The sequence below is a fragment of the Phodopus roborovskii genome, unplaced genomic scaffold, assembly GCF_943737965.1.
Source record: "Phodopus roborovskii unplaced genomic scaffold, PHOROB, whole genome shotgun sequence".
NCBI classification, from domain to species: domain Eukaryota; kingdom Metazoa; phylum Chordata; class Mammalia; order Rodentia; family Cricetidae; genus Phodopus; species Phodopus roborovskii.
In genome coordinates this window covers 1304346-1327643 of record NW_026126623.1, presented here as the reverse complement: position 1 = coordinate 1327643, position 23298 = coordinate 1304346, and the positions used below count along the sequence as shown (strand labels likewise).

Sequence of the window (23298 nt, the reverse complement as noted above, 5' to 3'; positions counted from 1 at the left end):
TAGGGGTGCATGAGCTCTGTTATTTTTAAAATTTTCTCACTTTGCCATTTTATACTTACTTTGTGCTAGTCTGCACTATTTTAACACACTCTACTCACTGTAGCAATCTGTTCTCAGAGAATGTTTACTGGTGCTGTGGACTATGTGTGCACCTCACCCCACAAGTCACTATGCGGAAATCCTAGCCTTCAGATTTTGGGGCTTTGCAAAGTGATTAGGTCATGAGGGTGGAGTTTTAATCAACAGAACTAACATTAACAAAAAGGAGGTCAGAAACTGCCGTGTGCACCCTTTGGGCATGTGAGGACATATCAAACAGATCTCCATGAGCCAAGAAGTTGGCTTACACAAAACACAAAATGCCAACCCTTTGATCTTGGGCTTCCCAACCTCTGTAATGGCTAGAAGTATGTTTCCTTGCTTTGTAAGTCACCCCGTTTATAGGATTTTTGTCATAACAGCCCAAATGTATCAAGACAGTCATTATCTTTACAATGAAGTACATCTATCTACCATTAGCCTTTGCATACAAATTCACACAAACGTTTGCTTTCACCATTTCTAGGTTTTGGAGTGGGGGAACTAGTACTTCAGCACATGAAGAGAAGCCCATGCTTGGATGGCACAATGCTCTAAGCCTATTAGGTTTTTAGCCTTTATTTGCCTGATGAAAATGCTGATGGCCACAGAATAAAGATGGAAAACCAGTAAGCCAATAGATCAGCACAGATCTAGTACACAGATCAGCATCATTTTAGGTCCTAGCATTAAAACAGATGAGAACAGCCATAGGTGGCTACATCCTGGGCATTCAGAAAGAAACCATCTTACATTTCCGGAGGACACAGGCTCATTAGCATAGACCAGAGAGACAGATGCTTAAGATGGTACGAAGTTCAGAAAATGGCTCAGCAGAATTTAAGGTGTTAGCAGTCAGAAGAATACAACACAGTGTTAAGCAGCAACAACAGGTATCTCATTACTATCCCTACAGTCATATTGTGCTCATGTAACCATAACAAGCTTGTAACAAGTTAGGGAATGGGGCAGGGAGCTCATCTAGTGCACAGATACCTGAAGCATTGGTGCGAATGTATAAGATTTCACTTTTGGCCCCACGGATATGGTCGTTTTCTACCATGGTGAGGGTCACAGCCTTGACATAGACAGCATACTGGGTCCAGGGCTTCAGCCCATGCAGTAAAATGCCAGGCTCCCCTTCCTTGTTGGGAGGTAGGTCCACATCCACCATGTTCCAGCTGTTGGAGCCACAGGCATCCTGTCCATCATATTCTGTAACATTTTTAAAGGGTCTGAAAGACAATCAACGAAGGCCAGAGAATGTTGAAGGGCTCTGGCATCACAGCTCTCAAGAACCTTCCCCAGGGGCTGAGTGTGTCTGTCACACTATCTATAATGGGAATGCCAAATAAAACTCATCATCAACTAGATTTCTATACGAGAATAAAATCAAGCATCTGGACTGGGGGGCTCACCAGCTATGAACCACAGAACTGAACAAGCAGCCTCAAAGAGACAGCAAGTTCCATATTCACAGGGAGTGGAAAAGCTGCTCCTAAGAGAGGCAGATGCTAATTTTCTTTCTTCTGAATTGGAAGTTTTAAAAAAATCATGGATGTTTAATACAAACACTGGATATTGGTAAAGGATTATTTTTGAACAAAACTTTCTTACCAAAAAAAGTTTCTAAACTATAAGTTGGTAATAGCTGTTTTGATGCTTAAATATCTGATAATATTCAAATATTTTATTTCTTGATTGTCTCACAGAAAGTGGCATTAGCGTAATCACCAGTTAACATGGCCAGTATATTGGCAGCACTTTCAAAGACAAGAGAGAGTTCTGTACAGATACACGGTGAGTGAGTGGAGTCTACATTTATGAGATGAAAGGGTTGCTGGCCACTGGATTCTGAAATCATATCAACATGACCTGTGTGCAACCATAATGGGCACAATGGGAGGTGGGGGGCTCCATTCCTATTCCTGTGGGCTATAACAGTTCCCAGGGTCCTAGGTCCAGCAGCTGGGAATACACCAGCCATTGCCACAGGCACCTTTGCTTCTTGCTTCTGGGGAGGCAAGCCTTGGGAAAATGGATGACCATGCAGAGCAGGGAACCACCTGAACACAGGACCAAACAGGGTGATAGAAGGCCTTCGAGGGCTGCAATGTCCCATGGAGCAAGTCATAACCTCATAGGCAGGATGATGCTATCAGTACTGGGCAAGTCTTGGAAGATCCTGGGAACTGTTGACACTGAGGCTGGTCCCTCTCCATTGTTCTTTAGCACATAGGGCTCATGACCCAGAAGAGTCTGGGCAAAGCCATGCATGAATAGAGCGAATGGAAGATATTGCACCAGCTCACGGTAACCTCGGTGAGAGCAGTGCATCCTGGGGTATTCGGAGACAGAGTCTTAAAACAGTATTTTAACCATGTCCACATTATAGCTTTTGACAGTTTGGATGGATCCAATTCTCTTAAAAATTCAGCCCCTTTTCCTTTGGGTTGAATTTGATCAAACATCCAAACCATCTAAACCATGAAAGGCCTGACTAACTGTCACAAGTAGGGACAGTGTCATGTGACAAACTAGAGGGACTACATGATGATCAAGTGGTCACTTGGCCCGATTCTTCAAAGGAAATCCACTGACTACCTCTTCAATCAGCTCACACAACAAAGCAAAGGCCTTGCCATCTCCACCCTCGAGCCCCACACCAGGACAGGCACAAACACAGAAACTCACGCCTCCTTGTAGTACACTGTGAAGCTGATGAGATCCCTGTAGTCTGGGGGCCGGTACCGGTGCCATGTTATGATGATGCGGTTCTTTGATGTGGTGGTGGAGGTAAAACGGAGAACGTCACTTTCACCTGGGGCATAAAGGCATATCCATGAGTGACAGAGATCCACACATTTCCACAAAATCTGTGCACTACTTCTCTGTCCTGAAGCTAAACTATGTCTGGATCTTGTAGGGGACTTTCTTACTTTCCATAAAGGGTCCAAGTGTTTCACCAGGGAGCCTCCTATGGGCTCATCTTTCACTAGAGTTCAGTTCATTGCACTGGCCACCCAACCAGGGAATGGAGCATGGACCTGTAATTGCTTCTCAAGCTGTGAGAAGAGCCTCTTTAGTGAGAAAGGTGGCCTTACCTTTCAGCTCATCCACAGTAAGCTGGTGCTAAAGGGGATCTGGTTAAATGATGGCAAACCTGTAGGCTGGCCTGAGAGAGAACAAGTGCTCTGCAGGTGTCGGCTTCTATGAAGCCACCAAAGGCAGATAGGTATACGACCTGCCACGAAAAGGAGCTTCTCTTAGCCTGAACTTGACACAAAACCAGAAGCTTAGACCTCAGAGTGATCTAGCAGGAGTGAGACTAGGTGGGCCCTGACTTGGGCAAGCCTTGTGCTCTGTGCAGGTGCACCTCGCCTGTGAGGTATGGTGTGGCACTGCGCCTGTCCCAACTGCAGCAGGATATTCCAACTGCAAAGGTGGAACACCCAAAGTTAGCCAGCAAGTTTTCCTTATCCCCAAACTGCTTGAATCTTTCCGTCACACTAATGAGCTAAAGGCAAAAGACTGAGAACAGGATACTGACAAAGTCTTCTGGGTAAAATGTGCTCAACGGAAACCCAGGGAGATCTTCAGGTCCTGCTCAACTGTCACTCAGAGAGAAAACCCTGACTGTGCTTCCAAAGGAAAGTATATGGCTGGTGCATTCATGACCTGCAGGTTAGGTTGGCTGCCCCTAAGGGAGAAAGGCTTTGAAATGCTCTGGTCACAGGCTTTTGCTATGGTCTTAATGAGGAAGAGGGCAGGGGGCTCTGCAGGAAGGTGAAGGTGTTGGCTATGCACACACACACACACACACACACACACACACACACACACACACACACACACACACACACTTCCAACCTCTACAACTAAATGCCTCCTGGGTCCTGAGTGCATCAAATAAACCCAGGCACTCAAAAGATGACGCTAGCCCTACATCTGTGTGTATGTTACATTTGACTAACCCTTGGTCATATGACTCTTTATTTCCCCAATAATGCTCCAAAGTCAAAGACAAAGTCTCCCATAAAGCTTTAGCTTAAAAAACAACAAACAAACAAAAAAAAATTGCGTCTTAAAGCCTATGTTCTCTGAATATATGGTATTGTTATATAGCTTGGTGTTCCTGTGGGACTCCTAATAGTAGGAGCAGCTCTGTCTCTGACTCTTTTCCCAGCTTTTGGGTTCCCTTTCCTTCTACTGGGTTGCCTCATCCAGCCTTAATATGAGGGGATGTGCCTAGTTTTATTTGTAACTTGACATATCATGTGTTTGGTTGATAGCTCTGGGAGGTCTGCCCTTTTCTGAGGGGAAATGAGGAGGAGTAGACCTGAGGAAAAGGAAGTGAAGGGGAAGGGACTGAAGCAGAAGAGGGAGGAGAAACCACAGCTGGGATGTAATATATGAGAAGAATAAATTAAAAGAGTATTAAAAAAACCCAAAACAAAATAGGGTTTTATTATACAGCCAAAGCTGGCTTCAATTTTGCAATCCTCCTGCCCCAGCCTGTTAAGTGTTGGGATAATAGGATTGTATCATCATGCCTGGTAGAGCCATGACACTTTTAAGGGCCTTATTCCATACAGGGCTGGAGGAGAAAGTCTGACTGACATTCCAGGCCTGGGACCACATTTGGAGAGTTGCTGGGCTAACAGGCTGAACTCTAGTCTGTGAGATCTTAAGGTGAAAATTGTATACCCAGAATGTTACTGTTATATTGTCTAAAATGTGAAAGCATGATAGACTAAAGGATGTAAGCTCACTTCTCTTCAAAGAGGAGGCCAAGAGTCCGGAGGATTGACACCCACAGAGGTGTGCTGTAGTGAGCTTCTACCCTGAGCCTTCTGCACCATGGCAGAGAGAGGCCAGCTGGAGTGGATTGGCTGTTTGACAAATTACTGTTTGCTTACATAGAAAAGATACTTAACTGCATGTTCTAAGAATCTACTTGAATGTTTGTTATCCTCAAACAGATGCTTAGGAAAATGTATAATATGAATCTGTCAGGCACCTGCCCACTACTAACTGTGAAGACATAGGTAGAGGCCAGGCGCTGGCTAAGGTGGCTTGATTGACAGTCTAAAGTGAAATAAAGAATGGCCTGCCCATGAAAGCCACAGACTGTTATCTCAACTGTGGTAGCCACAGCGGTTTGGATGCCATCACTCACAGGAAGCTCGCTCTCCGTTGTTCCTGGTGTTTATGTCCCCTTTGCTCTGACGGCCCTTTGTTCCTGTTACTTCCTCCATGCGGTAAATTTCAGAGACACACAGCTTGGGATTGAAAGCGAAGTACATCTTTCCCGACCTGACAGTCAGGTTCCGGTGGTTCCAGTCCCATAGCTGCTGCAAGTTCTGGTTGTCCAGGACATAGAAGGAGTAGTTCCTGGAAGCATAGAAATCCACATTAACAACCCCACTGTGCCCATGGCCCCTCTGTGATATGTGTGGCTCCATACCAACAAGGGGCTTACCTCCTGGGGTCATGTAAAAGCAGACAGTGGCTGTGAACACTGGCAAAAAGATGAGCCAAGGACAATGTTTTGAAATCGATAGGACACTAATTAACTTTATGACCTCTATTACCAACACACAAAGCTTCTTCTACCAAAGGATGTTCCTCGAATCATTCCCTAGAAATGCCTTTGGTTATTTTTCTCAGAGCTAGGTATGTACAATGTGCTTGAAATCAGCCTACAGGAGAACAGACATGCTCTGCTACTCAACCGGAACAGCTTACATACTAGCAGCAAAGATTGCCATTATCCCTGGGAATAAATCCTACCCATGCCCAATCAGGAGTGCATGAAGGGATGGGAGACAGCCTGGCTGCTCCCTCTTCCACATTTGCTTTTCACTGCTAGAAGCCTTCATTTCAGTCACTGAAAGTATGGGAGAGGAGGTACACCCGCTAGGTGTTTTCCCTGGTAGCTGGAATCAGGGTAGCAGGGTACAGTGTCTAACAGTGGCTTTGCATACTTGACATGCACATAGCTTGTTTTCACTGTCTCCCTGTCTTTTAAAGCTTCTGATACAGAGAAAGGACTAGAATGGGCCAGGAATCTGGATTTTGAATGAGTGATGGTGAAAACACCAGTCCTGGGCCCAGAGTCTATGGGGCTTAGCATGGCTGTTTCCACTGCCTACTTTCCACTAGAATACAGTCATGGCCAAAAGGTAGGTAGCTATCTTTGGCCACTTTCCTGGCCCATCTAGGGGAGGGGAGAGAACAAGAGCTCTGCTGGTGTGTCTACAGAAGGGTTCTGTAGCAGGTCTGTCTCTCTGTCCTATCCTCCCCACCACCCCCAATCTGTAGACAGCATGTCAGTAGATGGTCTGAGTTCTCTCCTCAAGAACAGACCCGTTTGCTTTTCTATTCTTAGGTCTCCTCTGTGTCCTCCCCCCCCCCTTTCACTCCTGGCTCCGTGGAGGTTTCTCAACAAAGCTATGTCTAAGATCTAATCACATATTCAGCAAACAAATGTGCAGACAAGAAAGCTCTCCCTGCCAAGCCAGGAGTAGCCAAGATATAAGAGTCCCAAAGTCCTGCTCTGGCGCAAAGGCCGTGTCCACCAGGTACCTCTGTCCCAGCTGAAGGTCCTCACCCAAATCTGAAAGACTAACTAGGGTTGTCCACCTTCAACCTGACATTCACATACTAAGGCATGGGTTATATACTACTGTGACGCTACAAAGCAGCCCTTAGACAATTCCCAGAGAACTCAGTGGGAGCTCAGAGGTGAGGACTCAGAACCAGAAAAGCCATGAATTCAATGTATAAGCCACAGGCAGGTGCCTTAGTGCTATCAAGAGTACTGTTTATTTGCTAGAATAGAACAGGTGAGGTCTGAGTTCTCCCTGGCTTGAAGAGTCCTTTAGGAAGGCCAGCAAGATGGCTATGTAGGCAAAGATGCTCACAGCACAAGCCAGGTGACCCAGACCCACATGAAGGAAGAAAACTAGCTCCACAAGGTCATCCTCTGACCTCTGTACATACATTCCTCTGACACATATCACGCACGCACACAACCAGTAACACAATAAAGTTATATTTCAAGAGTCCTCATACCTAGGAGTCAAAGCTCAAGAGAAATCTGCCCAGTCAAGCTGAAGCTCCAAACCTCAAGTACCCCAACACATGCTGCAGTGCAGGTCCTGTACATGCAGGGGCTCAGTGAACCAGCAAGCCAGTGGCAAAATGTATGGTCCAACCCTTTCCTTTGGTAAGAATGTTTCCCTACCATACTTGTGACTTGGAATACAAACCTAAGATACTGATCAAGATTGTAATACACAAGGCTATATGTCCTAGAGAAGTCCTGTGACACCTGTCAGTCAGAAATGCCACCCACCCATCAATGTTCACTCTTATTGATGGTAGGGGTAGCCAGGATAGTCAGTAATGATGGAAAGGACTGGTCCCATCATAAGTCCCTCCTAACCAGTGGGATTTTTTTAGTCTTTGGGCTCATCTCTAACCTCACAGGTCAGGCTGCTCCCAGGTCTCTGAGTCCCAGGAGACAAAACAATCTCTTGTTAGTGAAGACACCTTCAGGCCAGATGCAAGGGCCAATTAATCAGGTCAAATTTCCATCTCAATCTAGGCCAAGGCCTCTTAGTAAATGAATTTCACTAGCAAGAAACAGAACTGCACTGAAAATACCTCCCTTCTGAACAAAACATTCCTCTCCCCAAGGAGGAAGCATGAATTAGAAAGTAGGAATTTGACAAATGAATGGCAGGCAAACAGAAATCCAGGCTATGTGACTAATCACTTTGAAAAGCAAGATTATCTTTTTATAGTAAACACAAACTTTTTTTCTTTAAACAATGTTGAGAAGGCTGGGAGCTTGAATACCAGAATATCAATAAAACTCAGGCACTGTGGAGTCTGCAGACAAGAAAGAAAAATATGAACCTTTACCAAAATAATAATCAAACTGCTCAGCGTACCCTGTCAACATGATGCTTGCCTTCCAGACCCTGCTGCCCAGGCACCCTTCTACAATCAGATGAGAATTAAGAGAGGGTCCAGGCAGAGATTTGTCTGTACACCTTCCAAACCATGAGTGTGCTTGGGATGTCATTGTTTTCTATAGGAAACGGCTAGTTAAGGAAACCACTCAGTAAGTGTGAGTTCAGAAACTGTTTCTGAGTTCACTGCCTTAAAAACTGAACTGTTCATTTCTTCTTTGGCTCCTACAGGCTGTACGATGCTCTGGGTTTTATTGAGATTGATACTTCAGCTCTTAGCTTTTCCAGTGTTAAGAGAAAAAAATTCCCCTCTACTTGGATGAGTTTCCCCAGCTAATGTGTAGACATAGCAGGGAGCTGGTCACCTCTTTGGGGGCACTGTACCATCACAATCACACAGCCCACATCGGCTATGATCTGTGGCCATCATTTCTTTTTCTTTTTTCCTTTTTTAATTTAAATTTGAAACAAGGTTGTTTTACATGTCAATCCCAGTTCCCTCACCCTCCCACCCTCACCTATCACCCCCACCAAACCTGATCCCATCCTCTTTCTGCTCCCAGGGGAGGGTGAGGCCTTCTATAGGGAGTCTTCAAAGTCTGTCATATCATTTGGGGCAGGGCCTAAGTCCTATCCCATGTGTCTAGGCTGAGAAAATATCCCTCTATGTGGAATGGGCTCCCAGAGTCCATTTGTACACCAGGGGTAAATACTGATCCATTACTAAAGGCCCCATAGATTGCCCAGTTCTTGCTGGTTTCCCAGCTGTCAGACTGGGGTCCATGAGCTCCCCCTTGTTCAGGTCAGTTGGTTCTGTGGGTTTCTCCAGCCTGGTCTTAACCCCTTTGCTCATCAGTCCTCCCTCTCTGTAACTGGATTCCAGGAGTTCTGCTCAGTGTTTAGCTATGGGTGTTTGCTTCTGCTTCCATCAGCTACTGGATGAAGGCTCTAGGATGGCATATAAGGTAGTAGTCAATTTCAGTTTGGGGGAAGGGCATTTAAGGTAGCCTCTCCACTCTTGCTTAGATTGTTAGTTGGATTCATCCTTGTAGATCTCTGTGCATTTCCCTAGTGCCAGATTTCTCCTTAGATCTGTAATGGCTCCCTCAATTACATATTCTTGATTTCCTCTATTCTTTCTCTGTCTCAATCTTCCTGTTCCCTCATGCCCACCATTTCTAGGCCAGTGGCACCATCTCCCTTTTGGATGCTGCAGAGCTGAGTGACACCTTGGAAGAGTACCGGGGACATGGTGTAGAGCATTCTATGTGGAAACTGAAAGTCAGGCTCAACCATCCTTTCTACTGCTTATGAAGTACCAACTCTGGGTGGTTTACTCAGCTTCTCTAAGGGCTACAGTTTCTCGGCTACCCATGGGAGGTGTCTTCTGGTTTCTTCTGGCCCCGAGGCCAATTGGAAGAATTGGATGAGCTAAATATAAAAGGATGTTGTGAGCTTTGAATCGCATGACAAAGGCACAGGTTGACCTTGCTACTCTCTTAAGTGTCAAAGTCCCATAGAACAAAGTCACAGAAAACATGCAAGTTCTGAACCTTGATACACAGGCCTGAGCCTGAGGTCTCCAGCCTACACAGGACCCTGCTTTCAAGCCCTTAGTGACATATTGTAAGAAAACCTGCAGACACGCATGCAACCAATAATTCTTTATTTCCCCAAGGAGACACTATTGCTGCCTGTTGACAGCTGTCTCTAGAGGGCATCAGAAGCCAGCACACTGAAGCTGTCACCAACATAGCCATTTATACCGTCATTCAACCCATCTGTAGAGTACTGGTTCACTTCAAGTCCAAAGTTACCCTATCTACATAGGCTCAATGAGTATGGAAATACACACCCAGGTAAAATAAAACCCATCACCACATAGATCCACAAAAAAGGCTGTTTGTTGTGGAGTGCTTTTAAAAATAGCTTTGCTTGGGTATAATTACCTTCTAAAATTGTACCCATTATAAATATATAGCTCCATGGGCTTCAATAAATTTATACAGGTATCCAACCACCATCACATTATTCAGATTCAGGACATTTGAATCAGGTCAAGGTCTCCATTCTCTTCCCACCCCAAGCATCTTCTGTCTGTCCACTCATGCTGCTACATGTACCATGACCCAATCTTTTTGCTGTTGAGTAGTATCTTTCTGATTGTGCTTATATTTTCATTCACTGAAGAGCCCTTAGATTATATCCAATGGGCTATTTTGAGTCAGTATTATGAAAAATGCTGTTATGAGCATTTATATACAAGATTTGCATGTACATGTTTTCATATATCTAGGAAGAACCTAGAATTGGTAGGCCACATGATTAATCGTATGCATTTTAAAAGTTTCAAGCACATGCTAAAATGAGGATATGCGAGTGTCTAGTCCTAGAGCTGCAAGAAGGCATTAAAAAACACTATGTCTGCAAAGTCAAGTGGACAGAGTAGAGATGCCTAAACAAACTAAGAAACAACTCTTATCTGCAACTTTAATGTATTTTTGTTCTTTTCAAGGCAACAATCCTTGAAGCACCAAAGAACTTGAACTTTTAACTTACTTGACTGCCTCCAAATCAAGTTTGTCTGAAGTAAAGTACTTTCCAGATAATGGATATATTTTTCTCATGTATTCTAGGGAAAACACCAAATTCACCCCAGGAAAAAAAACAAAAACAAAAACAAAACAAAACAAAACCAACAACAACAACAACAACAAAAACTTGACTTTCCTTCATTTTGCTAGAGATCAGGGTAGCAGGCATTCATGCATTACAGGTCAAGTGTCTAGTAATGCACCACACCACTACTGAGAAAGCCCTATCCTCATTTGTGTGTATGTATGTATGTGTGTCTACATGCTAAGTATACAGATATGCATCCTTCTCTGTTACTCTCCACCTCTCACTGAACCAAAAGCTCTTCATTTAGGTTAGGCAGGACAGCTGAACAGCAAATTCTTGGGATCTGTCTGTCTTGGCTCTCCACCTGGAGCTTCATGCATGTGCAGCTATGCCCAACTACCTGGGACATGAGGATTCAAATATGGGGCATCATGCTTGCCCAACAAGCACTCTTTGCCACTGAGCCATCTCCCCAACTCCAGTGATTCTCTTATTATCTAAAGCTGAGGTTATAGATGTGACAAATTACAGAGTGAGTGATGGTTGAGACCTTCTGGACAAACCAAAGGGTCCTGGGCCACCTGGGTACCGTTCTGTGGCTGCCCGCCCTGATCTCTGTTCTGCTGGGATTCTGTCTCACTTGTCAGCCTGGAAATCAGCTTACAGAAATGACTCATGATGAATACGCATGGCACAGGCTAAGAAGGCTTAGAAAGAAAACCGAAAAACTACACCTAGGTATATAACACGTGTGTTCCCATAAGGGTTGCTCAGAATGCCACGTGAGACGAACTGCAGTGCTTTTTTGGGCAGCTGAGGTTGAGGATACCTTCATGTGGAATGTTCCTCTTTCCATCAAAACAAAAGGCCTCAGAATCCTGAACCAGATGAAAGCATTTACTTTGTTCTCACTAGCCATATTAGAGGCTCAACAAATAGACTCCTTCAAGAATGAGAGTTAAAAAAAAGAATGCTTAAAAAACAAAAACAACCAAGAAACAAAACAAAAACAAACAAACAAAAACAAAAACAAACAAACAAAAACAAAAACAAAAACAAACAAACAAAAACCTGGGATTGGAATGTAAAAAAATAAATTAAGAAAAAAAAAAAATCAAAAGTGGCCTGGGGGTATGTATATTAGAATGATTATAGGGATAAGGTAGTTATTTCCAATCTTCGCCATTGTGTGCCAAAAGTACACAGATATACTTAGAGAAAGTACTCAAGCGTAAACCAGCGACTCTCCTTTGTTGCTGTAGTTTTCTTGTCCCACCAATCCCACCACTTCAGCCCCAAATGAACACAAAGATGCTGTATTAATTATGAAGCTGTAGGCCAATGGCCAGGGCTTCTTATTGGCTAGCTCTCTCTTATTTATTAACCCATAACTACTAATCTATATATTTCTACATGGTCTTGGCTTACCAGAGAATGCCCGGACCTGTTATTCCTTTGTGGTCTACATGGCAACTATGCGGTCTCCCTCCGCCTACCTTTCCCAGAATTCTCCTCTTCTCCTAGTCCTGCCTATTTTCCTGCCCCTGCTGGTTATTGGCCAAACATATATACAGAAGAACATCCCACATCACTCCCTACCCCAAGTTTACTGATTGATCTGGAGTGAGGTACAGCATGGTGAGGTACAGCAAGGACTTCTCTTCCCCTTAACTGTAATGCACATTCCGGGAAACACAGGGGGAGAAGCTTATCTTGGCTTAAATGGATAGCACCCTGAAATTTAGACAGCTCTACTAAGACTCCTCGAAAGGAACGAGTGTGCTCCATGGTTCACCTAAATGACAACCTCCACACCTGTGTGCAGCAGCATCTCCTGTAATTCTACTATCGCCTGCCTCCCCAGCACTATTTGGAAGACAGGTCCAGGATGGCAGGATGGCATTCTTTGCTTGCCTCTCCCCCACTGTCTTTGCTCTTGTACTTCTCCAGTTCCAGGAGGCTGTCTTCGCTGCCAGCTCTCCCCAGAAGCCCGTCTGAGCCTTTCCCACCACAGCGTCTTCATTCTGGTAGCCAGAGCACTTTTGCTTCCCTCTGGGGTGCTTTGAAGGTTACGTTTTGCACCACCTGTGTTGGACTGTTTACCATCCTCCCCCCCCACCCCCGTTTTGGTTTGTTGAGCCAGAATTTCTTTGTGTAACAAGCAGTCCTGGTTGTCCTGGAATCCTTTTTTTCCTTTATTGAGTAAGTGAGGAAGAAGTGAAGGGGCTGAGCCCAAGCTCTCCAAGGACAGAAAAACAGATGAGTTGTGGCTACAGGTGCCCCTCAAACAGAGCTTGGGAGTGAATCACAGGTGAACAAAAGGGCAGAGCAGAGAAAGCTACAACTAAAGAGGAAAGCCTCAAGTGTCCTAGCTAGAGGCGGCCTCTAAACCAGCAGCCTCCAGGCCTCATCTGCCCTCCCCTCCTTTCTAAAATGCTGACAGCAGGGTGTGGCCCTAAGCTTTCCAGAGAAGCTTCCCAAACACAAGCATCCTTATTAAGACTTGGCTGGTACTTCATATGTAAGTTTCAAATAATGGAAAGATACTCTACATATATTCTTGGAAATAAAAAAACCAGTCTTCAATTTTCCGCTACATCTAAGTGCATGATACTTTTAGTTAACTCATAACGATAAGATAACCCCACCAGATAATAATCCTAACAGAAATAATCAATGCCTCCTCTCCACTTTCTATGCATATCACTAGCTCTGAGGAAAGGGAGGGAAGGAGTGAGGGGGAGAGGTGTATATCCTTAAGAAACTAGCAAATCTGCCAGCTACTAATCTGCCAAAGAAAAGTGCCAGGGATTGCAGAACCTAGGTAGACTGGGGGCAAATAATGAAGCAAGACTGAAGTACAGTCCCTTTTAAAATTAGTTCCAACAAGGAAGTAACAGCATCATGCTCTCACATAGGTAGATCCCCAGCAATGACTGGAACATTCTGGGCTGGGTGCCTGGCACCTGTTTTGGATTTGCAAGGAGGAAGATTTTTTTTTTCTGAAGCTTCCTCGATTCCAATGGAAAGACAGTGTGCTTTTCAAGTACAGGGTGAGCAGCTCACTCTCTGGCTGTATCGGGTTAATTTAGGACAGAGTTGGTCTGAGAAAAGACACCCTTATGCAGACACACTAATGACACAGATTCCCAGGACCTGCCCGTCACTTTCTTCCTAAAGGAGTTTATTCCCTAATTGATATAAAATTTCAAAGCATATACTTTAGAATTATACCAGAGCTGTATTAAATGTACAAAGGATCCAGCAAAGGGGCACACAGGTTGGAGAGAAGCTGTGAACACATGCAAAAAACACCAGCTTCTATCCTATGCTGAGAAACCCACGGTTGCTTTAAAACCCAGTTTGGAAAGCAATTTTGTGCAGAAGGCAAAGTTTCTATCAATAATACAAATCCTGCAAACTGACACACTAGCTCTGCAGGTTAGAAATAAATATCTTTAAATAAAATGAACTGTCCATACTTGGCAAGTTTGTATGCTTCTCTGTTTGAGGAGATAGCTCAGATGGCCAGGTGGTCACACACCTGCTGTACCAGCATGAGGACCGGAGTCCCACCCCCAGAACCCACATAACATACATTTGGAACCCTAGCACCTGGTAGGCAGAGTCAGGAGGCCAGTTAGTCTAGCCAATCTGGTGAGCTCCAAGTTCAGTGACAGTCTCAAAGGTGACAACTGACTGAGAAAGACACCCTATGTCTCTCTGAATTCCCACAGGTATAAATGTACGCATGTACATAATACTAATTTACACACAAACACACACACACACAATTCAAATGTAAAAAGAAGAAGCACACCCCACTTTATAAAGAAGAATGTAGTGTTTACCCTTCCAGCTGCTCCTCGCCCAAGATTAGACGAAGGTTCTTCAGGAAGGACAAGGAGACCAAAGCGTGGGAATGGCGGATCTTCACATAGCCGGTCACCACCTCAATGAGCCCCATGAAGTTCTCCAGTTCCGAGGCAATGTTATCTAGAGGAAGAGAAGTCAGGGTCACTGAGAGTTCCTCTGGTCAGGTGGCATATTACAGTTGGATTCAGACATACAGGTGTGGAGGGAAATGCAAAGCAGGCCTTGTTTGGGGGAGATGGGTGAGAAAGTGGGCATAGGACCAACGGTCCCTGTCAAACACAGTCTCCATTTTCCACTGACACGAGGCCTCTAAGGCGGGAAAGCAGATTTCTAGAAGGTTGGATATTGCAGCTGCCAAGCTGATTAACAGAACGTGAAATCAGAAATGCCAGGCTGCTAATTAGCCCCAGCTGACAAACAGAGGGACTGTCTTTTAAATATGCCCCATGACAGGCAGTCCTACTTCTACAGTGCCATGACAGGGCTGGGCAAGCCTTTCTCAGTCTCAGTAGGAACAGCCTTTGCTGTACTGGAGTTCCTAAGACTTGGGGATCTGTATTTAAAGACTCCATCAGAAGCTGAAGGAAAACACACTCCAACATTACAGCAATGATGGTTGTGGAGAGTGTGTCTCTCACTTTTTTCCAGCACAGAGACAGGACAGGGTTTCTTGTAGCCTAGGCTACATAGCAGAAGGTGACCTTGAACTCCTGATCTTCTTGCCTCCCCTCCCTGGGTACCTATACCTGGCCTGCAAATGGGTTTTTTTTTTTCCCCTCTCCTAAATCATTTCTGTATCTCTAAGTTTTCTACTATGCTCACAATTACTTCTGTAACCAGAAAACAACCAGCAAAAGTTGCTATTAAAATAGTATACAAAAATAGTTGATTTTCATTTGTCTTGCTTACCTACCTCTCACATAGTAAATAAGAAACACAAACTTGAGTTCAGATCATGACAAAATTATAAGATTATAATAGACTCCACTAAATGGGATTTTACTATATGTGATATATGCAGGTTGACTTAGTGAAAGATTCTACTTTGGTTTGATATAAATAAAAGGGCAGAGGACAAAGCCTCACACTTAATGGCTAAGGGAAATTCAATCCGAAAGAAAAGTGGCTACAACTAATTCTTGCTTTGTTCCCCCAGAATTGACCTAGAACCTCAGCAAGAGCAAGACAAGTGCTTTGGCTGTCCTAGAATTCACTAGGTACACATGCTGGCTTTGAACTTCCAGAGCTCTGCCTGCTTCTGCCTCCCTAGCTCTGGGACTAAAGGTGTGGGTCACCATGCCCAGCAGATAATACTTCTTCATAGACTGAATTTACCAGTCACATTTAATTCTCACACGGGAGAATTATATCTTATAAAACAATAGGTTTTATGAATTTTAAAAGGCATATCCCAGGGATGGATAAATTTAAATAAATCTAGTATGAGCAAGAATGCAACTCGTTTAGTATTATAAGGGTCAGAGTTCTTGTGTGGGGAACAGGGTCCTCTCCATGGTGGAGAGTAGGTGATAGGGAGTAGGTGATAAAAACTAAGTGCTTATGAAACAAACAAAAACAAACCCAAAGGCTGCAAATACCACCATCAATAGCAAACAAAACAAAACTTGTTTATCTCTATACCCTAAGAATAGAAATCACTCATTTAACAAATACTTATGGAAAGGAAATTCATAAAATAAAATAATTAATTAATGAATAAGTCATTTTTCCTCTGAAAGATTCCCCCAAAGATTTATCAGTACAGAGTAAGATAATAAAAATTCTTCTGCCTATAGTAGTCTACCTATGAAACTCTCAGTACCTCAACCCAGTGGCCCTGGTAGCAGAGAATTGAAGGCCTTTTTCTTCTAGTCAAAGACCTTTAATACCAGCACTCAGGAGTCAGAGATAGGTGGATCTCTGTGAGTTTCAAGCCAGCCTGGTCTACAAAGCATGTTCCAGGACAGCTAGAGATGTTATGCAGAGAAACCCTGTCTCAAAAGCCACTTAGCCCCCAACCAAAATTAAAACGAAACAAAAACCAAACAAACAACAACAAAAAAGACTAGAGAGAAGACTGCAGGGTTATGCTGCCACTGATGGGAAATACTGTTCATGAATGCAATTCTGAAATAGTGTATAATGTAGTGAATGGGAGTCTGCAGGGCTCATGCAGAGGCTTGAATGGTAAATGGTACATCTTTCTGGCTCTCAGAAGTAAACTAGGAGATCCACCATCCTTAAGACTTCCTAAAAACTCAAATTAGTAAATCCTTCCCTTTGTTCAGTCTCCTCAATAGAGGCAAGTAACCCAAACTCTGGGCTTACAGATGTGTGGATTCTGCAGCTAGCATGAGCTGACTCATGGGTCTGATCCATCAATAATGCTGAGGTGTGTGTGTCAGGACAGGGCCCTCCTGCGTCAGATATGCCTAACAGAAAGATGAGGGCTGATCCTCTTTACAGGAATAAACTCTGGGCTAATGGTTCAAACACAGGCCGCCTTTTAATCTGGATTTTATCTTTCAGGGAAACTCATAGGAGAGACGTCACACAAGAGGCTTACTTATATCCCATGCTGTTTTCCTAAGCCTATATTTTGGTTGTGACTAAGGGACAGAGCATCCTTGCAAGAAAACTGAGAGATCCAGCCACTAGTCTGTGCGGTGGAATACTTACTGCCCCGCCGGATGTTAATAAGCAAATTGCCCTTCAAGATGGTGCATCCTTGGAGCATCTGAGCCGACGTAACCGAATCGATGGTTTTTGTTTTCTTCTCTTCATCGCCACAGACTTTGGGGCAGGGGCCTTCACAGGGGATACAGTACATGCTGTTGAAGATACGGAGTGGACCAAAACCACACAATTGAGTTTATTTTCTTACATAAAAAAAAAAAAAAAAGCAGCATTTCATGAAGGAACCTTTCTTGAAGCATACAAGTGATCACACAATATCTCCTCCACAGGCCTACCCAGGGCAAGCCATTCCAGCCATGAGGAGGGAACACATACTGAGGAGGAGGAAAGCATGTTGCTTGTTTCTAGACAAAATACATGAGCTACGCAAGAAGCATGTGAGTGTCATAGGCTTAGGACTGGGAAGCAACTTGGTCAGTGTGGGAGACACGGTCACACAGAAAGGCATTTGGGGCTCTGGAAAAGTGGAGCTGCTTTTGAGGAGACCCTTGCTTGCACACCACAGGAGGCTGGGAAAACTGGAAGGGCTGGGGAAGATATAGCAGGCATCTTTGCCACTAACAGGTGTCTAATTCTCCAATCAGAGAGCATAAAGCCCAGGGAGGGAGCCTACCAGGCATGAGGCACAGTGCAGGCCCGTTATTTTCCTGCTGAAGCACAAGTGAAATTATATCTTGATAGTGTATTTTGGAAACTTGTAAACTGATCCAAATGTTGTTTTGCTGCACATACAGTAAAAGTCAGGAACTTTCTTCTGCTCTGTAATGAGGTCCTGGTCCAAATGCTACCCTGAGTGCCACACACCACCAGGAGCCAGAAGGACTCACAGTGTATGTCCTGTTTACAGACCATCACTTAGGAAACACCAGAGAAAATGCTAAGCCTGGGACTACACCTTCTGAGATCTTAGCTGTGTACAGAATCAGGGCTGTGAGGCTGGACTGATTTCTGAATGAGATAAGTGACCCAAACTTCTGGGTGTGTGGGATAGCTTTACTACTTTTTATAGGATATCCACGTTGTCTTCACTTCCGGGTATTATGACGATATTACAAACAACTATGTGCAGAGTGTTCAGGGTCAACACGACTGGGCTGTAAAGTAATATTACGCTTGTTCCTTCCCTATCTTTTATTCAAATAGAAAAATCCCCCTTTGTTAAAATGTCTAGGTATCATTTAGCACTTAAAAATGTTTTTATAAGGCTATGTTCTGATTACATATTTACAGTCTGAGTTTCCTAAAATTCACTCTGGTGTAGACAAAGTATAAACAGTATTTTAAAAACACTCTCAAGTGCTAAATAGGCTTCAAAGGCCGAGAGAAGAACAGATATTATTTCTTGATGGTGTTTCACTTTACAATGGAAAAGACTGTGAGAATGGGCAGGGAGCAATGGCGAGGTGCCTTAAGACCACACTGCAGGGAAGGAGAACCAACTCCTATGAATACATAGCACTCTTGCTGTGTGTTGCAGCATAGCTGAATGCCTTCAGTAGAGAGAAGCAATAAAGCTGCCAATCAAAGATGATACATACCATAGTGAGTTCTCCGGCCAGCTAGCTATCCTTCCCCATTCCCAGCCCCTGAAGGAAGGCAGTGTCTGGACTGTGGCTGAGCATTTGCCTGCTGCCAGACACTGGCCTCTGGCTCAAGATGTGGTGTAGTCCAGCCCTTTTATATCCTAAGTCTGTGACTGCTTGGATCTAAGTGACCTTAAATAAAGGCCCACTCTGTAATGGCTTGCTCATCAGCTTGATAAAGGTAGGGACGTCTGCCAGTCCTTGGCACATGCCCAAAAGCAATAGAACCATTCAACCTTGGCCTAAAACCTCCAAAACAATGGGCTAAAACCCAATGTCATCATCTTTTCTTTTTTTCCTTTTGTTTTTTTTCTGTGTAGCCTTGGCTGTCCTTGATCTCAGAGATCCACCTGCTTCTGCCTCCTGAATGTTGAGATTAAAGGTGTGTACCACCACAGCCCTGTTTCATCATCTTCTTTTTTTTTTTTTATAAACTGATTACCTCAAGAATTTTGTTACAGGAACAGAAAGTTGACTAATAGAGACTGTCAACACGTGAGTAAAAATATGACAGACTTATTTTTGGTAGGCTGTATTGTACAATTCTGAGTCATTATAGTCCATGGCTTATTTAATTATTTAAAAATATTTAATTTTTTCCATTTTACTGTTACAATGATACTGTTATAATTAAACAGGTAGGAATTTGCTTTACACCTTAGCATTATGAAACAAATTTAATCTTTGATTTGATCCAGCAGTCAGTCTATAATAGAAACATCCCCAAATACTACAACAGAAATGGAATCCTCTTATTGAAGACGTGTTGGACAGCTTTTAAGAAAGTGACTGTAGCAAAACTACATATCTTGTACTTGCAGAATTGTTAGCCACGCTGGGGACTGGACAGCAGGCCTTTATGTGCCAGGGATTGGATCTAGGACCTCCCACAAAAGCTAAGGTCTGGGTCCTCCCACAGGCTGTGGACTGGATCTAGGACTTCCCACAGGCTGGGGACTGGTTTGAGGGTCTCCCTCAGCTTAGCATGAGCTGCAATCAGAGCCTCCTAGTTCCATTTTGAGGAATTCAGAAACACATTTGTGTGTATAGCCCAGAGGCAGGGAATGAACTACAACCTTCCCCCAAGCCCTCTGCTCTGTTCGGGAGAGGGAGCAGCAACCCCAGACCTGTGCTTTGTTTCCAGAGCTAGAACATCCTGTTTTCAAGAACATCAGTCCACGACAAGATTGTGGATGGACCACTTGTTTAGTCAGGAACATCTCTGCTTCCTTCCTCACTGAAGCCTCAGAGGGCAGAAAGAAAAGCCAGCAGCCACTAAGGCAACCAAAATCACCAAAGAGACAGAACTTAGAGGAAGGAGGTTCTGGAGAAAACATGGCTGACCTGACTGCTAGTTCAAGTCCAGAGTCCAGGCTTATACTGAGAAGTGGGAAACCTGCCCCTTGGCCACCAGAGTGCTAGTGAGGACTTATCTTCCCTCCTTCTCACACGGCCAAAGCTCCCACTGGGCTAGAATAGCAAGCCAGAGAGGAGAGTCTGTAGCTACAGTCGCCATCTCTCTTACTTCAGCTCTGCAGGTGCACAGGGAACAATGCTATCCAGACACCTGGCCAGCAGGCTAATTCTTACTCTCTAGTGCTAGCAAGGCACTTTCAAAGAAAATGAAACAAGCCAATAAAAAAGAAATGAAAACAGACCAGCCACTCCAAGATTTTCATTAAAACAAGCTTAGTCAGCGCCCTCCAAAAGCCTCCTCATCTGCATGAACCTCTGGGTGGTTCCACCCTCATGGAGTATGCAGCAGATTCACGAAGGGTCAGGGGACGAGAGCCACTGACCTCTGTGTGCTGTTGCGGATGAAGCCCGAGGGACATTCTTGCATGCACTCGCCATCGTGGATGACAAAGCCATCGGAGTCACTGCCCTCGGCATTGGGGATGTTGGCACAGAAATCGCGGTCCACACATCGCCAGCCCTCGAACCTGTAGGTGCCAGGTGGGCAGGCAGGCACGCACACGCCTTTGTAGTAGTAGTGTCGGCAGGCCACGCAGGTTGTGTTGTCGTCAGGTGTGTGGCAGCTGCCTAGGCACTCTGGGTGGCAGCACTCATTGTTCTCTGTGCACGCTCGCTTTCCACACACGCTTGGACACACTGTGGGAACAGGGTGAGAAGGTGGTGAGATGAAGGGACTACACAGCTCCCCCTCCCCCGGGTCATCTGCTGCCACCACCAGCACTAAATGGTTTCTCAGAGACAGGCTAGGAAAGCCACCCTTCCTCTGAAATCTGCACAGGTAATACCATCTGGGAATCTCACACTGGGAAAGGATACAACACATGGTAAGTCCTTTCTCCCTTATGAACTGGTTTGCTATTGGGTGTTAAGTTCTAACAACCCTGCCCTCCTCTTTTTCTCATCTATAAAATGGGATGACTGTACCTATTAAAAGGGAACCCATGGCAGAGGTGAACAGAGAGAAACAGAGACCATATGGGCCACCAGTACTATCTCTATAAGGCACTGTGGTCTCCAGCCCTTTGCGTATGAGGAATCCATTCTAAGACCCCAGGGGATGCTTGAATCACACAAAACACTGCCCAGTGCAGCATACTTTCCCCCTACACACACACACACACACACACACACACACACACACACACACACACACACGATTTAGAGAGGAAGCATAACAAGTGTGGTGGCTTGTAGGAGAAATGTCCCACACAGGCGCATGGAAGCACAAATAAGCACCCTCTGAGGGGGTGCCCTGCTGGAAGAAGCACTTTGCTGGGGGGGGGGGGAGACTCTATCTCCTGTGTGTAGATGAATTGTGCTCATTTTGTGTTTCAAGCCTGCCTCACAGTCCTGATGCCATGACTTCTCTGCCGCGATGGGCTATCCTCTCTGGAACTGCAAGGCCAAAACAAGCCCTCTCTTCTCTAACTCATTTCCTGCCAGGGTAGGGTATCACAGCAACAGGAACTAATAAAGCATGAGACTGGTCAAAATGCCTAGGTTACAGCAAACTAGAACCACACACTTTACTGTGAGTCACTGTGTGACTGTGGTCTCTCACTTCTGAAACTCCAAAAAAAGAAATCAAGGATATGAAGAAGTGCTCATTTGCTGCCAAGAGGATTAAGTCACAACTGAGACTCCACCGTGCTTACCAAAGGTCTTTGGTGATGCTGGACCAGCAACTTCTCTGCATAGCACAACCTTCTGACCACAAGCAAGTCATTGGATCAAATGGTACAGAATGGTGCCTGCACCCAGGGACCACCGAACTATACACCTTGTTAAGTTAAAGACTGGATCCAGCAACCACAGATGGAAACTTCATATCCCGAACAGATGCTCTGCTGTGTATTTCCATAAATATGTTATCATGAACACATACCATGACCTATGTGTGAGCCATACTCATGAACAATGTATAAATCAACAAACTATGAAATCTGGTGAGTATTACATGTGCCCTATTTTCTTTCTAAGGGGGTGGTATTGTTGGGAAACACTACAAAACTATATAAATATGTATATTTTAATTGCGGTGTATCAATGAGTCAAGGTTCCATTTTTCTTCTTATAAAAACTGCATGCTAAAAACAAAACCAAACCATACCCCAGCAATCACAGATAACACAAAGAACACAGAAGTTCATCTGCCCCAAAAGCTACTCTGTCAACCTTTCATGTGGTCTTTTCCAGATCCTTCCATGCCTTTACATGAGTAAATAAATGCAAATATTTGCAAGTAAAGGTCAAGCCACTGAGAAAGCACTCTTGTTAGACTTGACTATGGATACCACCATTATACAGCAGCAACCATTACAACCCTCCAGTACGGCCACATCCCAGCATGAAGTGCACCCTCAGTCCCCACGCATTATTGTTCTAGGAGTATAGCCATCTTTGTGGGCACCCTTGCATGACATCAGGATCAGTTTTCAGAACCGACTGTGCTGAGTCACCTTGTCTTGTGGTGTCTCACAGCAGTGTCTACACTGTGTGTCATTACTCACATCCGAGTGTTCCTGTGTCACTGCATTTAAAAACAGGCATTAGACTAGCAACACTTCAACCAGTAGCATCACACAGTAAGAAAACCAAAGGGTTCTCATGACACTGCCAAGGCATAAGTAATCATGCATTCTTCTCTAAAGCCATCCCCCTGCAGAAGCATTGGGGCACCCCTCCCAGTTATTTCCCCCTGCAGGAGTTTTGGGTATCTGGCTGGGTATACTGTCATCCCTTTAACTCCTATGTCTCCTAGCCTCCACTGTGGCTAGAATATAGCCATGCATCTGAAGTTCTAAGCAATGGGATATAAGCAAAACAAACAACTTTTTTTTTTTTTTTTTAAATAGTAGAGCTTACTGGACCCTGCCTTAAAAAACACTGTAAATGTCCTTCTTCCTTGCTGGCTGAAACACAGAAGTAATGCATGGATATTCATGCAGCCATCTTTGACCATGAGGCAACACATGGAGAAGTGA

The 23298-nt window shown here is 44.4% G+C and overlaps 1 protein-coding gene across 1 annotated transcript in view; it reads right to left on the bottom strand.

The window, feature by feature from the left end:
• The window catches only part of Igf1r (insulin like growth factor 1 receptor), a 277658-nt gene that overhangs the window by 38994 nt on the left and 215366 nt on the right, over positions 1–23298 (bottom strand). The window contains exons 3-8 of the mRNA XM_051206506.1: positions 20638–20950; positions 17238–17389; positions 14534–14678; positions 5258–5472; positions 2773–2899; positions 1075–1313 (exon numbers count right to left, since the gene is read on the bottom strand). Of these exons, the coding sequence (XP_051062463.1) occupies positions 1075–1313; positions 2773–2899; positions 5258–5472; positions 14534–14678; positions 17238–17389; positions 20638–20950 (1191 nt within the window). The remainder of the gene's footprint in view (positions 1–1074; positions 1314–2772; positions 2900–5257; positions 5473–14533; positions 14679–17237; positions 17390–20637; positions 20951–23298) is intronic.